General features: G+C 39.1%; 1 protein-coding gene across 1 annotated transcript in view; it reads left to right on the forward strand.

The window, feature by feature from the left end:
* The window catches only part of mib2 (mind bomb 2), a 65,167-nt gene that overhangs the window by 8,832 nt on the left and 39,777 nt on the right, over nt 1–16,558 (forward strand). The window contains exon 2 of the mRNA XM_067765767.1: nt 1,834–1,962. Coding sequence (XP_067621868.1) covers nt 1,896–1,962 — 67 coding nt within the window. The 5' untranslated portion in view covers nt 1,834–1,895. The remainder of the gene's footprint in view (nt 1–1,833; nt 1,963–16,558) is intronic.

Here is a 16,558-nt window from a genome sequence, read left to right on the forward strand (position 1 = left end):
AAACGCTCTTGACCACATACAAAGCAATTAGCCAGCCGATTACGTGCTACGCGTCACCCATATGGTCGCCAAGCCTAAAAACCACCCACTGGAAGAAACTACAGGCCTGCCAAAATACTGCTCTCAGAATCGCCACGGGCTGTCTTCTTATGTCCCCAGAACACCATCTGCATAATGAGGCAAGAATACTCCCCATCAGGGAGAGAAATGAGATGCTGACCAAACAGTTTCTGTTGAATACCCAGAAACCTGGGCATCCCAACAGACATCTGATTGACGAACCAGCACCGCCTAGGGGCCTAAGGAGTCATCTCCGTGAGCATTTTGAGGAAATACGGCACCTGAGAACCCAGCCGTATGAAGCGGAAAAACACAAGCAGGTCCTTGGTGAACTCCATAGACAGGCGTCGGACCTTTATGTCGGGAATTGCCCGGTGAATCCAGTACTTGAAGAAAAATATCCAGAACTCGCAGAAGAGGAACGCATACTCCCCAGGGAAACGCGTGTCACTCTTGCTCAACTTCGTTCTGGATACTGTAACAGGTTAAACTCTTACCTATCCAGAATCAACCCCGACATACAAAATGTATGCCCCGCTTGCAATGTGTCCCCACATGACACCAACCATCTCTTTAATTGTAATGTGGAACCAACGCCTCTAACACCCCTTTCATTATGGTCTACCCCTATTGAAGCAGCAAGTTTCCTTGGACTCCCGTTAGAGGATATTGATGACAATTTGTGATGGGTCGCAACTATTAGGTGGGGCGAAGCACTGCTACAACAACAACAACAACACTATTATGGGTCTCACTATCATCGTGTGCATCCATCTCAGAATCTTGGGCAGCATCCCCAGGGTGTTCCTGCAATGCGCCTGTACATTATTGCTCTTGTGACATTTGATATGGTGTTGTCGACAGGCTCCAATTGTACTCCATCCATTACGATATGCCTTATCTCGTCTAGTGTTTTTCTGTTGTTGTATATGTTGCGATAAAGACATTTCCCTACTTGCCGTATTTAGGTAAGGATTATATCAAAAGTCTATTTATTGAACTCCACCTTTATTTTTTTGTTCCTCATAAAAACGTTTACAGTGGTCATGTTAACATTTGTCTAAAATCGAAATATGGAATTTCAACAAGATTATGTCTTTGCTTAAATAGGTTTTTTTTTTGTTTCTTCTGGCCCATTCATATAAAGGAAGTACTTAAACACTTTTTACCTTCTTTTTATTCTCTCCTTTTGCTGCATTGTCAAGGTGACATGAACTATGTGTGAGTTTTTCATGTTCCTAGTTCAAAAAGTAGTAACTTAAAAATCGATCGCAGGACTGAACAATTCTGAGTTTCGTTCAAAGTTTCAGGACTCTGGGTTATCGGGACGTTGTTTAAAACTCGAATGCAAAATTTCCAAGCCCGGACGTTTTTTTAGAGTTTTCACGATCCCTTGACTTGTCAAAGTTCTTTTCCCTCATGTTAAATTTTCATCGGGTTCCAATGTGTGTTGCAGGATTCATGACTCTAGCTCTCCGTGGACTTAATCAAAAATGGATTGGAAGAATATCCAATTGGCGGAAAAACATCAGACGAGACTTATATAATGGAATTAAAAAAACACCAAAAATGTACTTTTTGTTTTCAACGTCTACGGGTAGGTTAGGTTTAACTGGGTGGTGCATGAATACCATGCCTACGGTTAACTAGTGATATAATTTCATTAGCTAAAAAAGAAATTTTTCGAGAAATTTCCACTTAAAAACCATGCGAAGTAGTCAATAACAGAGAAATAAAATCTAATAGCATCATATAACTTCATTCTATTTTTAGTTCGATTAAAGCGATAGAGAAACCAGAATTTTCATATCTTTAAATTAGTACGTTGGATTGAAATGCGCCCAGCTATCCAGCCTGGCATTCGTGTAGTACGTGGACCTAACTGGATATGGCAAAGTCAAGGTAATTTAAAAAAAGTAAAATTTTATTGTTGAAAAAAGTCTTATTACCAGCCATGTGCTACATTTAATTTTCACTCTAATTCGCTTGCTGTACTCGACAAATTTAAATAGGCTCTACAATGAATTTCACTCGAAAGTGAATTTCAGCACATGCCCGTATGTTATAATATTGTAACGATTTTTACTTGTAAATCCTCTTATTTGCCCTTCTGCTAAGTTCGAATCACTAAACTGTTGAATAAATAACTCCAATATTGAATAATGGAAAAATGGCCTTTATTAAATTACTTCACAATAACACATACTTTGCAACTAGCTTGCTTAACAACCAAACTGATTGATAGTTCAAATGAAACTCTACTATTGTCCGCCAGATTGCGTGCTTAATCAATAACTGCTTGATAGCTCAACTCAAACTGAATTCCAGCGCCTCTACATTTGCTGCCTTTTATACTCTCTGATTTCAACGTTCGCATCTTCTAGGCGCTTCCAGAATCTACTAGTTGACATCAGCTCTCAAACTTCTCAGCTGTAACTACAATTCCACGATTTTATAGCTTCTCTCATTGCATACTTTCAGAAGTATCTCAGTTGTATGCATGTGTTTGTGCATTGATTCTCCGCTGCTCGTATACGTACATGGTACATATGTGCAGGCGCAATTATTGTTTCGTTTATGTAGATACATAATGATTGAATTATTGATGTGAATTCACGTCACTGCTTAGCATCGGCTTAGAGATAGCAGCACCCCTTAGTTTTGCTAATATTCGTAACACTTCCCTCCACCTAAGTCTGATCGTCCCGATTAGACAGATCTCCCGATCTAAACGCTGCTAGCATCGCCAAATGTACCACTCTTCAAATCCGTGGTTTCCCAGTGGTTTGTACGCGGTAGATGGTATCACTGATCTTCTTCACAACTTTGTACGGGCCTTCCCAACTGCACCGAAATTTGGCTGGAAGATCTTTCCGCCGGTGAGGGTTGTTTAACAGTACCAAATCTCCCTCCAAGAAACCTTCCGAATTTTTGTTCTCATTGTACCTGCGTTTCATCTTACTACTCATTATTCTTGATCGTTCCCTCGCACTCTGTTGTTTGGCCAATGAACTTCTTCGCAGAGCTTGCACTTGACGGATTGACTTTGCATCATCATTATCGTCTGGACGTTTCACAACAGTAGTGCGCACTGGCTTGAAACTACCCTCGCATTCTTTCTCGGAAATTCGTTGTTCCGTTTTCCTGCGTCTTTTAGATTTTGTCAATGCCAGTGTTTCTCTCGCAGGTACTTTTGATTTTGCTTCATTTGGCCCATTCGACCTATCAACCTTTTCTTTTGACTTTCGTGGCCTTTGTCGAGTCTTTTCCACCATTACTCGATTACTACTGAAGCCTTTCTCCAACTTGAAGTTAAGCGGTATATCCTGGTTCTTATACTGCATAATCCTTCTCTGCATATCGATTCTGATGTCATAGTCAACTAAGAAATCCACTCCCAATATGACTTCATCAACGATCTCTGCCACAACAAGTTTGTGTAGAACCATGACCTCCCCAATTAAGACTTCACATACCACTTCTCCCTGGACTTGGTTATACTCGCCAGTAATCGTACGCAATCTTGCTCCAGGTAATGGCTTTACTTTCCTGTTGACCAAATCAGATCGGATCAAGGAATGAGATGCGCCCGTATCTACAGTCAGTACACGCTCCTTGCCATCCACATTTCCTTTGACGGTAAGACTGCTCGATTTCCTTCCAGTTTGCGAGATAGGTATCACACGACATTCAATAGCTGGGGCAAGTTCTCGATCTTTACATTTGACTCGCTCTTGTTTAGCTCCTCCAGCTTTGCGTTTACGACCAGCCAAGTTGGAACTACCATGACCGGTGCTGCAATGGCGTGCAATGTGACTTGGGTTACCGCACTTGAAACACTTCACAGCTCCGGTATTGTTTTGTTGTAATCCCTTCAGTGCTTCCAAAATTGTGTCTACCCAATCTGGTCTTTCCACTTCCACGCGATGAGCTTTGTATGCGGGCTTACTCAAAAGTGACGCTGTTTCCTGGGTCAGTGCATGGGATACCGTTTCAGCAAATGTTGGCTTTGGGTTCGCGTATGTGGCTCGCTTCATTTCGACGTCCCGTATGCCGTTAATAAAGCTCTGAATCTTTACCCTTTCGGTGTATTCCACGTGTGCGTCCGCATTTGCAAGATGAGCCAATCTTTCAACATCCGAAGCAAACTCCTGTAATGTTCTTCCAATTGAGATGACATTTGCGACGCCATTTCTGAAATGCGTACCTCCTGTGACTCCATCTGAGATGCCATTGTCGATGTTTGTACAGATATTGTGCTCGTTGTTGTTGTTGTTGTAGCGATAAGGTTGCTCCCCGAAGGCTTTGGGGAGTGTTATCGATGTGATGGTCCTTTGCCGGATACAGATCCGGTACGCTCCGGTAACACAGCATCATTAAAGTGCTAGCCCGACCATCTTGGGAACGATTTATGTGGCCACGTTAAACCTTCAGGCCATCCCTCCCTCCCCATCCCCAAGTTCCTTGAGAAGCTTGGGGTCGCCAGAGCCTCGTCTGCTAGTGAAACAGGATTCGCCGCGGATAGGTGAGGTTGACAATTGGGTTTGGAGAAGCTATATATTGCGCTGGCAACCTGAAGGGTTGCTCTACACAGCCCCTTGAATCTGGTATTTTAGTCGCCTCTTACGACAGGCATACCTACCGCGGGTATATTCTGACCCCCTAACCCGCTGGGGGGATATTGTGCTCGTCACTGTCTGCGGTGTTTCGTTTTTTTCTTCAATTCTTGTTGTTGTTTTGTCGTTATCATAATGAAAGACATACTCCTCAGCATTGTAGATTCCTTCAAATACCATAGCTACACTTAGTTGTTTTTGTAGCTGGGATTTATCGCCAGAAGTAGCCAATCCACGGACTTCAAACTCCTCCTTCAGTTGCTGGATCGTCAATTCACTCAACTTTGCCATGTCAAGTTGTATTCCCAATCTTCAGAATTTATTCAACAATTCCTCTTCTGACACCAATTGTAACGATTTTTACTTGTAAATCCTCTTATTTGCCCTTCTGCAAAGTTCAAATCACTAAACTGTAGAATAAATAACTCCAATATTGAATAATGGAAAAATGGCCTTTTTAAAGTACTTCACAATAACACTTATACTTTGCAACTAGCTTGCTTAACAACCAAACTGATTGATAGTTCAAATGAAACTCTACTATTGCCCGCCAGATTGCGTGCTTAATCAATAACTGCTTGATAGCTCAACTCAAACTGAATTCCAGCGCCGCTACAATTGCTGCCTTTTATACTCTCTGATTTCAACGTTCGCATCTTCTAGGCGCTTCCAGAACTAGTAAATTCTCTCAGCTCTCAAACTTCTCAGCTGTAACTACAATTCCACGATTTTATAGCTTCTCTCATTGCATACTTTCAGGAGTATCTCAGATGTATGCATGTGTTTGTGCATTGATTCTCCGCTGCTTGTATACGTACATGGTACATATGTGCAGACGCAATTATTGTTTCGTTTATGTAGATATATAATGATTGAATTATTGATGTGAATTCACGTCACTGCTTAGCATCGGCTTAGAGATACCAGCACGCCTTAGTTTTGCTAATATTCGTAACAATATATTAACTGCTGTTTATATCCCATTTATACTGCAATAAATGCGTCGTTTCGAGCGAAAAATTCCAAACGCAACGCATTTCCTCATACAAATCAAATTCCCGAAATGACGCAAAGCCCGACACATATACAGTTTTTCATATAGATTGTTTAACACAAGCTTAAGCATTATGAGTACATTGCACGCATTTTTATGGAGAATGGTAGAATGAGCGACACTGGCGCCATCTGGTATTGAAAAGTAGCCATCTCCCAAATTTTGTTACAAGGAAGGCATAAGAAGAATTTGAAATTTGCTTTTGGGACACTTTGCAAGTGAAATAATTTTTCCCACTCGTTGGTAAATTTTATAACATTTTTCGCAATTAAAAACTGCAATATAACAAATGAATACGACACAAAATATGTTAGCAAGTATTTTTCTTGTATAGGGAGAATGTTTATACCAGTGCTTCGCGAAATTTTGTATGTAAATGGACAAGGCGAAATAAACTTAAATTGCCAAGTCTGAAATTCCTTCATATTTACAAACGCAACATCTTGGTTGATTATGGCGATGTTAAAGCCGCGGCACAATGACATTTTTCATATAGATGCGTTAAAAGACCGCGGTACAATGACATTTTTCATATAGATGCTTTTAACACAAGCTTATGCATTCCAATAATATATAATAATAATTCCAATAATATATAATAAATTAACAAATTTTGATTTTTGGCGACCTTTAAATTTAACAATTATTTCTTCAAACTGGCTCTAGGTCAATAAATTAAACAAGTTGTTGTTGTTTTTGTTCCAATATATTTCGATCTCCAACGGAGATCGTCATCGGGGAATGAGTTCAGATGTTAGGTGGGCAGCGTCTGTTCGAGATGCTGTTGTTGAACTGATTTTCGCGAGTCAAGTAAGTGGCGGTAGATGTGTGCACACATTTCAGAGTCTTTCTTGTAGTTCAATCTTTTTTTCTCGTCCGTGTCTATTATGTGGAGCATCTCCAAAATAAAGCGTTTGTTGTAATGCTGTTCTTGCTGTAGTATGCTCACAGCGTCAAAGTCTGGTTTATGTCCGCTCTCCGCACAGTGGGCCGCAAGTGCTGTTTTATGTGTATTGCTTGATTGTAAACATTTGATGTCAGATCGGTGCCCTGCTATTCTTGTTTTTAACTTATTTTTCGTTGTGCCAACATATTCTTTCGCACAAATGTTATCTCCGTCTCCTGCACATGGTATCTTGTATACAATATTGTATACAATAGAATATGTTGGCACAACGAAAAATAAGTTAAAAACAAGAATAGCAGGGCACCGATCTGACATCAAATGTTTACAATCAAGCAATACACATAAAACAGCACTTGCGGCCCACTGTGCGGAGAGCGGACATAAACCAGACTTTGACGCTGTGAGCATACTACAGCAAGAACAGCATTACAACAAACGCTTTACTTTGGAGATGCTCCACATAATAGACACGGACGAGAAAAAAAGATTGAACTACAAGAAAGACTCTGAAATGTGTGCACACATCTACCGCCACTTACTTGACTCGCGAAAATCAGTTCAACAACAGCATCTCGAACAGACGCTACCCACCTAACATCTGAACTCATTCCCTGATGACGATCTCCGTTGGAGATCGAAATATATTGGAACAAAAACAACAACAACTTGTTTAATTTATTGACCTAGAGCCAGTTTGAAGAAATAATTATATAATAAAATATTTTTGTTAAAATAAACATCGTTGCGTACAGACGTGTTTCAATTCGCTCGCAGAACTCTTTTTATTTTCTTATTATTTTGCTATGGCTAAGTGCATAATTTGTGACAATAAACTCTTGGAGGATACCGGTATCTCCTGTAATATTTGTTGCCAACAAGTGCATTTAAAATGTGCAAAATTAAACTCGAACTGTGTAAAACTTTTAAAATCAAATGCAAACATTTTGTACAGTTGTGACGTTTGTGTTAACAAAACTCTACCTTTCTACATATCCAAACTTGACGAACTCTTTTCATCTTTAAGAGAAATCAAAAAAGTTTTGGTGGGTGTTAATAGTGTTAGTGCAAATCTCACTCCCTCTATTGTTGAAAAGTGTGCTAACACAATCGTCACGCGCTCGCAAAAAAAGGGTAATGAACCCTCTCCCACATCATCTCAGCCTAAGCGCGCTCAGCCGGACCAACTACAAACAGTTGACAATAGCGCGGCAGCACCTATGCTTGTTGTTACAGACAGTGAGAATCATTCTGCTACTGCTGGCGTCGCTTTAGCTGAAGCTACTGAGCATCAAGCCTCTGCTGATGGCTTATCGCCTATTTTGCCTACTCCTATTCGTAATCAACAAAGTATTGATACTGCACTCGCTACCTCGCTAAATAACAAAAACTCAATATCTAATGAAAATGTGAATAATGTAAGTGATGGGTCCAACAACAACAAACCAACGTACTCTAGGAGAAGACAGTGAATAACCGAAAGCAAAATAAGTCAGGTGTTGTATTTGATTCGAACAACAACAATGATCTTAATGTTGCTGTTCGCAAATCTTGGCTTCATTTATCTTCTTTCGCATCTTCTGTTACTAAGGATGATATTATTAAATACGTCTCTCAGAAAACTGACATTAGTGTGGAGGAGCTAATGTGTTTCAAACTTCTTAGAAAAGGTGAACACGAAAATACTGAGCGAAAGTTTTTCAATTTTAAACTTGGCGTACCAACAGATTATGTCGCTATGGTCCTTAATGAGTCACTATGGCCTAAACATGTCAGGAGCAAGCCTTTTTTCCAAAAGCCAGGGCGGGGAGCAGAGAAAACTTAGCTGGTAGAGATTTTACTAATTTACAACGTCCTACGTCCTCTATCGCTTCTTCTGGTCTTGAGATCTATTTTCAAAATATTTCCGGTTGAAGAACTAAATCCCACATTGTTAACTCATTCAGCGCCCAAATGGACTTTGATATTATTGTCATAGTCGAGACGTGGTTAAACTCTAATTTTTTCGATGGTGAATTCTTCGATTTAAACGCCTACGATGTCTTCCGTAAAGACCGAGATCCTGCCAAGACTGGCTCTCGCAGAGGTGGAGGCGTTCTTATCGCTGTGAAACGCAGGTACCGTGCCTGCTTAATAACTCTATTAAATGACGAGTCTTTGATTGACCAGCTATGTGTCTGCCTAAAAGGCTCTTCCAGATCCGGATCGCTCTATATCGTAGCTTCATACATTCCTCCTAGTAGCGATTTTGAACTTTATAAAATGCATGCTGACAATATCACATCGCTGATCGAAAACAATGTATTAGATGATAACTTATGTATATTAGGTGATTTTAACTTGAGTAACGTCCGCTGGACTGATAGTGCTTGTAACTCTTGTCTCATGCCATCTAATGTAACAGCCTCTCACGAGACTTATCTTATAGATTGTATTTTAAGTGTTAATTTGAAGCAAATCAATTTATTTTTTAACGAGCTAGGCAAAATCTTAGATCTCATATTTGTGACTGATAATATTAACTACGTTATTTCTGAGTGCATGTCGCCCATGAGTCAATGTGATAAACATCATAAGGCCATTACTCTAAGCGTTGAGTCTTATGAATACCTTCCGACTTTTCTAAATACTAATGATAAAATCATTTACAAATATGATACCTGTGATTTTGTGAATCTCAATAGTTTATTATTGGATGTTAACTGGACTGCTCTAATAGCAAATTCAAGTATCGATGAGTGCTTTTCCAGCTTCTCAGCATTTATGCATGAGTTCTGTATGAATAATATATCCATTAAAAAGAAGCGACCACATAGTATTCCATGGTACACAAAAGAATTAAAAAAGCTTAAAAACCTAAGAAACAAATTTCACAAACGTTTTCTGCTCACTAATAATATATATTTTTATTATAAATATAAAAACTTTGCTGTCGAGTTCAATCGCCTAGATAAATATCTGTACAATAAATTCATTCGCGGCGCCGAGTGGAGTATTAAAAGTAATCCGAAATATTTTTGGACGTTTATCAAATCAAAAAGATCACGTTCTTTTATTCCAAAGTCAGTGTTTCTTGATGATCAGTTCGCTGATGGGCCCAATGATGTAGCTAATCTGTTTGCTAACTTTTTTAAGTCTAATTTTACTACTGAAAATGATGTCCCCTCATCAAGCTTTTCCTCAAATCTCTCACACCTTAATTTTGGGTCTCTTACCCTATCTTCAGAAGACATTGCCAAAGGGCTTGCCACACTTATGTCGTCTTCTCAAACCGATGTTGATGGCCTGTCGGCACTCCTTTTAAAAAAATGCCCTGCTCTAATTGCACCATTGAAAATTATTTTCAATAAATCTCTTGCTTCAGGAACCTTCATTAATGATTGGAAAGTTGCTCACATAATCCCAATCTTAAAATCAGGTAAGAAAAACGATGTTCGGAATTATAGACCTATCTCAAAACTCTCTACCATTTCTAAGCTTTTTGAGTGCATTGTAAAAGACAAACTGTATTTTGCAACCAAATCTCTTATTTGCCAAAATCAACATGGGTTTGTGTCTGGGCGATCCACAGCCACGAATTTAGCTGTATTTGTAGATTACTGTCATACTGCTTTCTCAGCTGGTTTCCAGGTTGATTGCGTATATACAGACTTCTCGAAGGCCTTTGACAAAGTTTGTCACAGAGTACTACTTGGAAAGCTTGCTCATATGGGTTTCCATTCCTGCTTTTTGAAATGGATACAATCATACCTCTCTAATAGACGCTGTGTTGTTACTATCGATGGTGCTTCGTCAGAACCTTTCATTGCTTCATCCGGGTGTCCCGCAAGGAAGCGTTCTAGGCCCTCTACTATTTGTTCTTTTCATCAACGACATAAGTAGTTGCTGATGGTCCTTTGCCGGATATAGATCCGGTACGCTCCGGTACCACAGCACCATTAAGGTGCTGGCCCGACCATCTCGGGAACGATTTATGTGGCCACATTAAACCTTCAGGCCATCCCCTCCCTCCCCAACCCCAAGTTCCATAAGGAGCTTAGCGTCACCAGAGCCTCGTCTGTTAGTGAAACAGGATTCGCCGCGGATAGCTGAGGTTGACAATTGGGTTTGGAGAAGCTATATATTGCGCTGGCAACCTGCAGGGTTGCGCTACACAGCCCCTTGAATCTGGTATTTTAGTCGCCTCTTACGACAGGCATACCTACCGCGGGTATATTCTGACCCCTAACCCGCTGGGGTACATATTTTGTGTCGTATTCGATTGTTATATTGCAGTTTTTAATTGCGAAAAATGTTAGAAAATTTACCAGCCAGTGGGAAAAATAATTTCACTTGCAGTGTGCCAACACCCCAGAGCTGTAAAAAAATTGAATCAATTGAGTGTGCATTCTCTCAGCATTCTTTTAAAAAATTGTGATTTTTTGGTTGAATATTATAAATCTCAAAATACTTTAACTCAAAGCTAAAGTGTGTGTGTTATTGAATGGTAAAATATAATTCAATATAGAGTGTGAATGTAGGAACCATTCTTTAATGAATGTAAACTTGAAATGAATGCACACTTTTTTTCCATTCAGTACTAAATACTTTTTCCCCAAGGTTATTTTTTGGTATACTTTCATTGCCATCAGATATGTTAAAATAATTTAGGAGTTGGGTGCAAAAAAGGTGTAAAATTTATCAATAGAAATAATAGCTCCTTCTAATTATTCAAGTAGTCTAATATTTAAGAATTCATGAGCTTAACAACGGCTTATAATAATTGAATATTCAATCATTATTTTTGAAAAGAAAGAAACATTTACTGGCATGCGTGTTTAACATGTCGAAAACCGCCACATAATCATCATCAGTCAATTTCGAATGTTATCAGAGGTTTCACCGAAATTCGAACCGCGAATCACACGGTGAAACTGCAGTTGCCTTAAATCATCGCAATATGCAAGCAAATATTTCTTTCTTTTCAGTTTCTCTTAAACTTCGCAAAGACAATCTATTGCTTTCTTGTTATATGCCAAAAAGGTTCTATATGTCCTACTTATTTTGCTATTGTAGTAAAATGGATTTTGTAAATGAACACATTGTGCATCGACCAAATAGAGTAAATTGTGGCTATTTTTTGTCGATAATATAACAAAAACAGATACTTGAGTTTAAGTCATTTAAATTAAAACACATCAAAGTACATAGGTTTATCGGCGATTTCGTTAGAGCTTCATAATTCCGAGAATTGCGATAAATATATATCTAATTGCATGGCTTCGTCCTACAGCGATTCAGGATTTTTCTATTCACCTGAGTCACCCTCCCAGTTTTCCTTCATATGTGCCACAAAAAAAAAATGTTTCATTGGGAGAAATTCTTCAGAGGTTATTAATTTCCCTCCCCACAAAGAGATTGACTGGCTCCATCGGACTACAGGTTTTTACAGCTGATGTTTTGACAGTGTTTGACGGAATATAAGTATAGGACCCGAGTGGTTGCGAAGGACCGTTAGTCTCTTTGCCTATTTGCATGGCATTTGTAGGTTGATTCTACTTATCTTACTTGAGAAGATTTGTATTCAAAGTTAATTTTCTTTGCTATCAAAAAAGCTACAACTACCTATAGAACCTACTTTAAATGACTGTAGTTACAAACTATTTTGTTTGGAAGAATATTTTTCTTAGAAAATAGAGAAAAATAGTATATTGCTATTGCAATTTGCAAACTCACAAACCAGTATAGATACAGTTTTTGACCATAAACCGCTAGGAAGAATATTTAAACTTTTATACTATATAACTTTCAATTGTTTAATCAACAATTGAGGACGTTCAAATGTAGAATATTACCTTTTCATGTAAGCCTGTTATATGGCACATTGGCAACACTTATTTAGAACGATGACAATTTTCGGAACTGGGATGTGGAAATCTTTTACTTATACACTTGATTAGAAACATACTATTATCAACAAAAATTGTAAAACACCATTTAAAATTTGTCGTTTTTAGTTATAATATGTAATTTTAGTAAAGTTATGTATATTAAAAAAGAAATAAAATAAATATGTAAATAATGAGCTTTGTAAAGTCGCGATCAACTTCTTGGGGCTGGGGGCACCTCAAAACGCCATCCTACTAAAATAGTATTTGGTGGTTTTGGTTAACTCTTATAACGACAACTTTTCATTGCTCGGGTATCACTCCACCCTAGCGTACATGTTTCTTTTTCGCCACCCTAATGAACATTAGTACTTGTATAATCTCACAATAGGAACGAATCCTCGAATCGAAATTGAAAAAACAATGTGCTTGTATTATAACACTCGCCCATTTCTATTTTTAACGTTTGGTTGGCAGCAACCACATTCTCTTGTGCTATGAAGGTGCCAATGCGATAAGAAATGCAGAGTGAAACTTATTCTTTATAGCTAGGGAACATTTTTAAAATTGGGGGAATACAGTGACCCTATATAAAACAGAATGCAAACTTTGAAGCAGAATTGTTGTTGGTGTTGGTTGGAATTATTTAAAAAATGTCTGCGCTTACTTAGTTTATCTGTATTGTATACACTGAGATAAACGCTTTGGCTGCTGCGCTATTGATACCGACATATTTCATTCAATATCCTTTCGAAATAAGAATACTGTCAAATTTTATTTGTACCCTATAAAAAGTCAACTCGGTCATCGCCAATCCCTTTATTTAATAAAAAAGTATAATTATGTATTTTTTTTATTGATAGCGTCTTTTTTATAAGCGGATACAAAAAGGTCACAAAATTCATCTTGTCATAATTGTAGAACGCCATATAATTGACATTATTTCCAAAAATTTTACTCTATGATTTAGCCGATTGGTAAGGCGCTGTGCTTACAAGATAGGCAAACACAGTTCGCACTCAGCTTCGGCCAAAGAAAACGTTTTAGAATTTATTTTTTAAGAATGATGTATTTATCCACGTCAAATTTTGTATGGATACGGCTTTATGAATTTTAATTGATTCAGTACCAATAGTTGTGGATGGTGATTTCCATGAGTTTATGAACGTATGTACCGTGTATGAAAAATCTCTAGCTCAAAACGGGCGCGCTTCTAGTGGCTTCGAAACCACTAATAGTTCGCCCTCTATCTATGCGGTCGAAATTGCCTCCGCTGCATTACCTTTTCTGAACTTTCGAAGGAGATACTGTAACGAATTCAGGGAAATCCTGGTTATTCTGCACCTTCTGCTAACGTTCGTATCGCTGAACTGTCGAATAAATATATCCAATATTCAGTATTGCAATATTGTCTTTATTTAGTCTGCTTTGGGAGTACAATATAACGTACTTCCCAAAAGCGTGTTTAAATCAAACTGATTACTGATTCCTCAGCTTGCGCTGCTTTTATACCTTCGGTTTTCTCGTTCGCCCATTTCTCCTAAGATCTAGTCGTTTCGCGAACAGTTGTATCTCATGATTGGTTACCAGCTATATACATGTATATTTGTAGCTTGTGCTTTTCTACTAGCCATATGCATGTGTATGTGTGAGTATAAACTTCTGCTCTTAGCTGATGACTACATGTGCGTCTCTGAAATATCTCTTCACTTACTGGTTTCCCAATTGTTTGTATGTCTCAAAACTTTGTACGAACCTTTCCAACTGCACTGATGGAACACCTTTCAGCCGGTGAGGATTGTATAACAGTACCAAATCTTCCTCCAAGAAACCTTCCGAATTGTTGTTCTCGTCGTACCTGTGTTTATCGTACTGCTCATTAACCTGTTTCGTTGCCTTACACTCTGTTGTTTGGCCACTGGATTACTTCGAAGAGGTTGAGCTTGACGGATTGGCTTTGGATAATCAGTATCGTTCTGACGTTTCACAACAGTAGTGCGCCTGGCTTGAAGCCATCCTTTCATTCTTTCCGGGAAATTCTTCCCTTCGTTTTAGTGCGTCCATTTGGTTTTGTCAATGCCAGTGTTTTTCTCGCAGGTACCTTCAGTTCTGATCTGTTTGTCCCATTCGTTCCATCAATCCTTGCACGATATATTGCCCTTGACTTGCGTGGTTTGTCGATTCTCCTCCACCAGCACTCGCTTACTGCTGAACCCTTTCTCCAAACTGTAGTTAAGTGGTACATCCTTGTTCTTATATTGCATAATCCTTCTCTGCGTATCGATCCCGATGTCATGGTGAACTAAGAAATCCACTTCCAATATGACTTCATCAACGATCTCTGCCACAACGAATTTGTTTAGAACCAAGACTTTCCCACTTAAGACTTCACATACCACTTCTCCTTGGTTATACTCGCCAGCGACCGTACGCTATCTTGCTCCAGGTAATGGCTTTGCTCTCCTGTTGACCAAATCAAATCTTTACATCTGGCTCGCTCTTGCTCATCTCCTCCAACTTTGTACTTAACACCACCCATGCTGTTTGATCAAGACCACTATGACGTGCAATGTGACCTGGCTTCCCGCATTTGAAGCATTTGATTGCTCTATCACTCCGCTTTTGCAATCCTTTCAGTGCCTTCAATATTGTGTTCACCCAGTTTGGCCTTTCTACCTCCACACGGCGTGCTTTGAAAGCTTGCTTACGCAGAAGCGATGCTGTTTTCTGAATCAGTGCATGTGATACCGTTCCTGCAAATGTTGGCTTTGGGTTTGCGTATGTGGCTCGCTTCGTTTCCACGTCCCGTATGCCATTTATAAAGCTCTGGATTTTTCCCTCTCGGTGTATACCACGGGTGCGTCCGCATTTGCTAGATGGGCCACCCTTTCGACAACCAACGCAAAACCCTGCAAAGTATCATGCTATTTTTGGTAGCGGTTTTGCAACTCAATTTTGTATATCTGTTTCCTACGCTCGCTTGCGTAACGTTTCTCGACAGCGTCCATCAATGCTTCATAACTGTTCCGTTCCTACTCTGGAGTAGTCTGTAAGATTTCAGCTGCGGGCCTTTTCAATGCCACGAACAGTGCAGCAACTTTATTTTCAGCATTCCAGTTCACTGTTGTGGTCTTCTCAAAATGGAGCTTAAATACCTGGCAAGGAACAGAACCGTCAAAGGATGGTGTTTTTACCTTTGGATTACTCGCTGAAACTGCGGGGCGATTTAGTTGTAACTGCTCCATACGACCTTTTAAATCATCGACTTCTGTATGAAATTGAGCCATTTTTGCATCCTGTGCTTCCAGTTTTGATTATACCCTTGCTTTATGTGCTTCTAACTGCGAAGACATTTGTGCCACCTGCAATGATAAGCGCTCCTGCTGTGCTTCCAATTTTGATGCCATATATGCATTCTGTCCCTTCAGTTGAGATGTTATATTTGTCTTTTGTTCTTCCAGTTGAGATGACATTTGCGACGACATTTCTGAAATGCGTACCTGCTGTGCTTCCATCTTGGATGTTACTTCGATGTTTGTGCAGATATCGCAGCCAATATGATCTTGAAGTCTGTGCTCGTAACTGTCTGCGATGTTTCCTTTTTATACTCAGTTGAGCAGAGCTCACAGAGTATATTAACTTTGATTGGATAACGGTTGGTTGTACAGGTATAAAAGAATCGAGATAGATATAGACTTCCATATATCAAAATCATCAGGATCGAAAAAAAATTTGATTGAGCCATGTCCGTCCGTCCGTCTGTCCGTTAAAACGATAACTTGAGTAAATTTTGAGGTATCTTGATGAAATTTGGTATATAGGTCCTGAGCACTCATCTCAGATCGCTATTTAAAATGAACAATATCGGACTATAATCACATCGACTTTTTCGATATCGAAAATTTCGAAAAATTGAAAAAGTGCGATAATTCATTACCAAAGACGGATAAAGCGATGAAACTTGGTAAATGAGTTGAACTGATGACGCTGAATAGAAAATTAGTAAAATTTTGGACAATGGGCGTGGCACCGCCCACTTTTAAAAGAAGGTAATTTA

This window comes from Eurosta solidaginis, chromosome 2 (assembly GCF_040869045.1).
Source record: "Eurosta solidaginis isolate ZX-2024a chromosome 2, ASM4086904v1, whole genome shotgun sequence".
NCBI classification, from domain to species: Eukaryota; Metazoa; Arthropoda; class Insecta; order Diptera; family Tephritidae; genus Eurosta; species Eurosta solidaginis.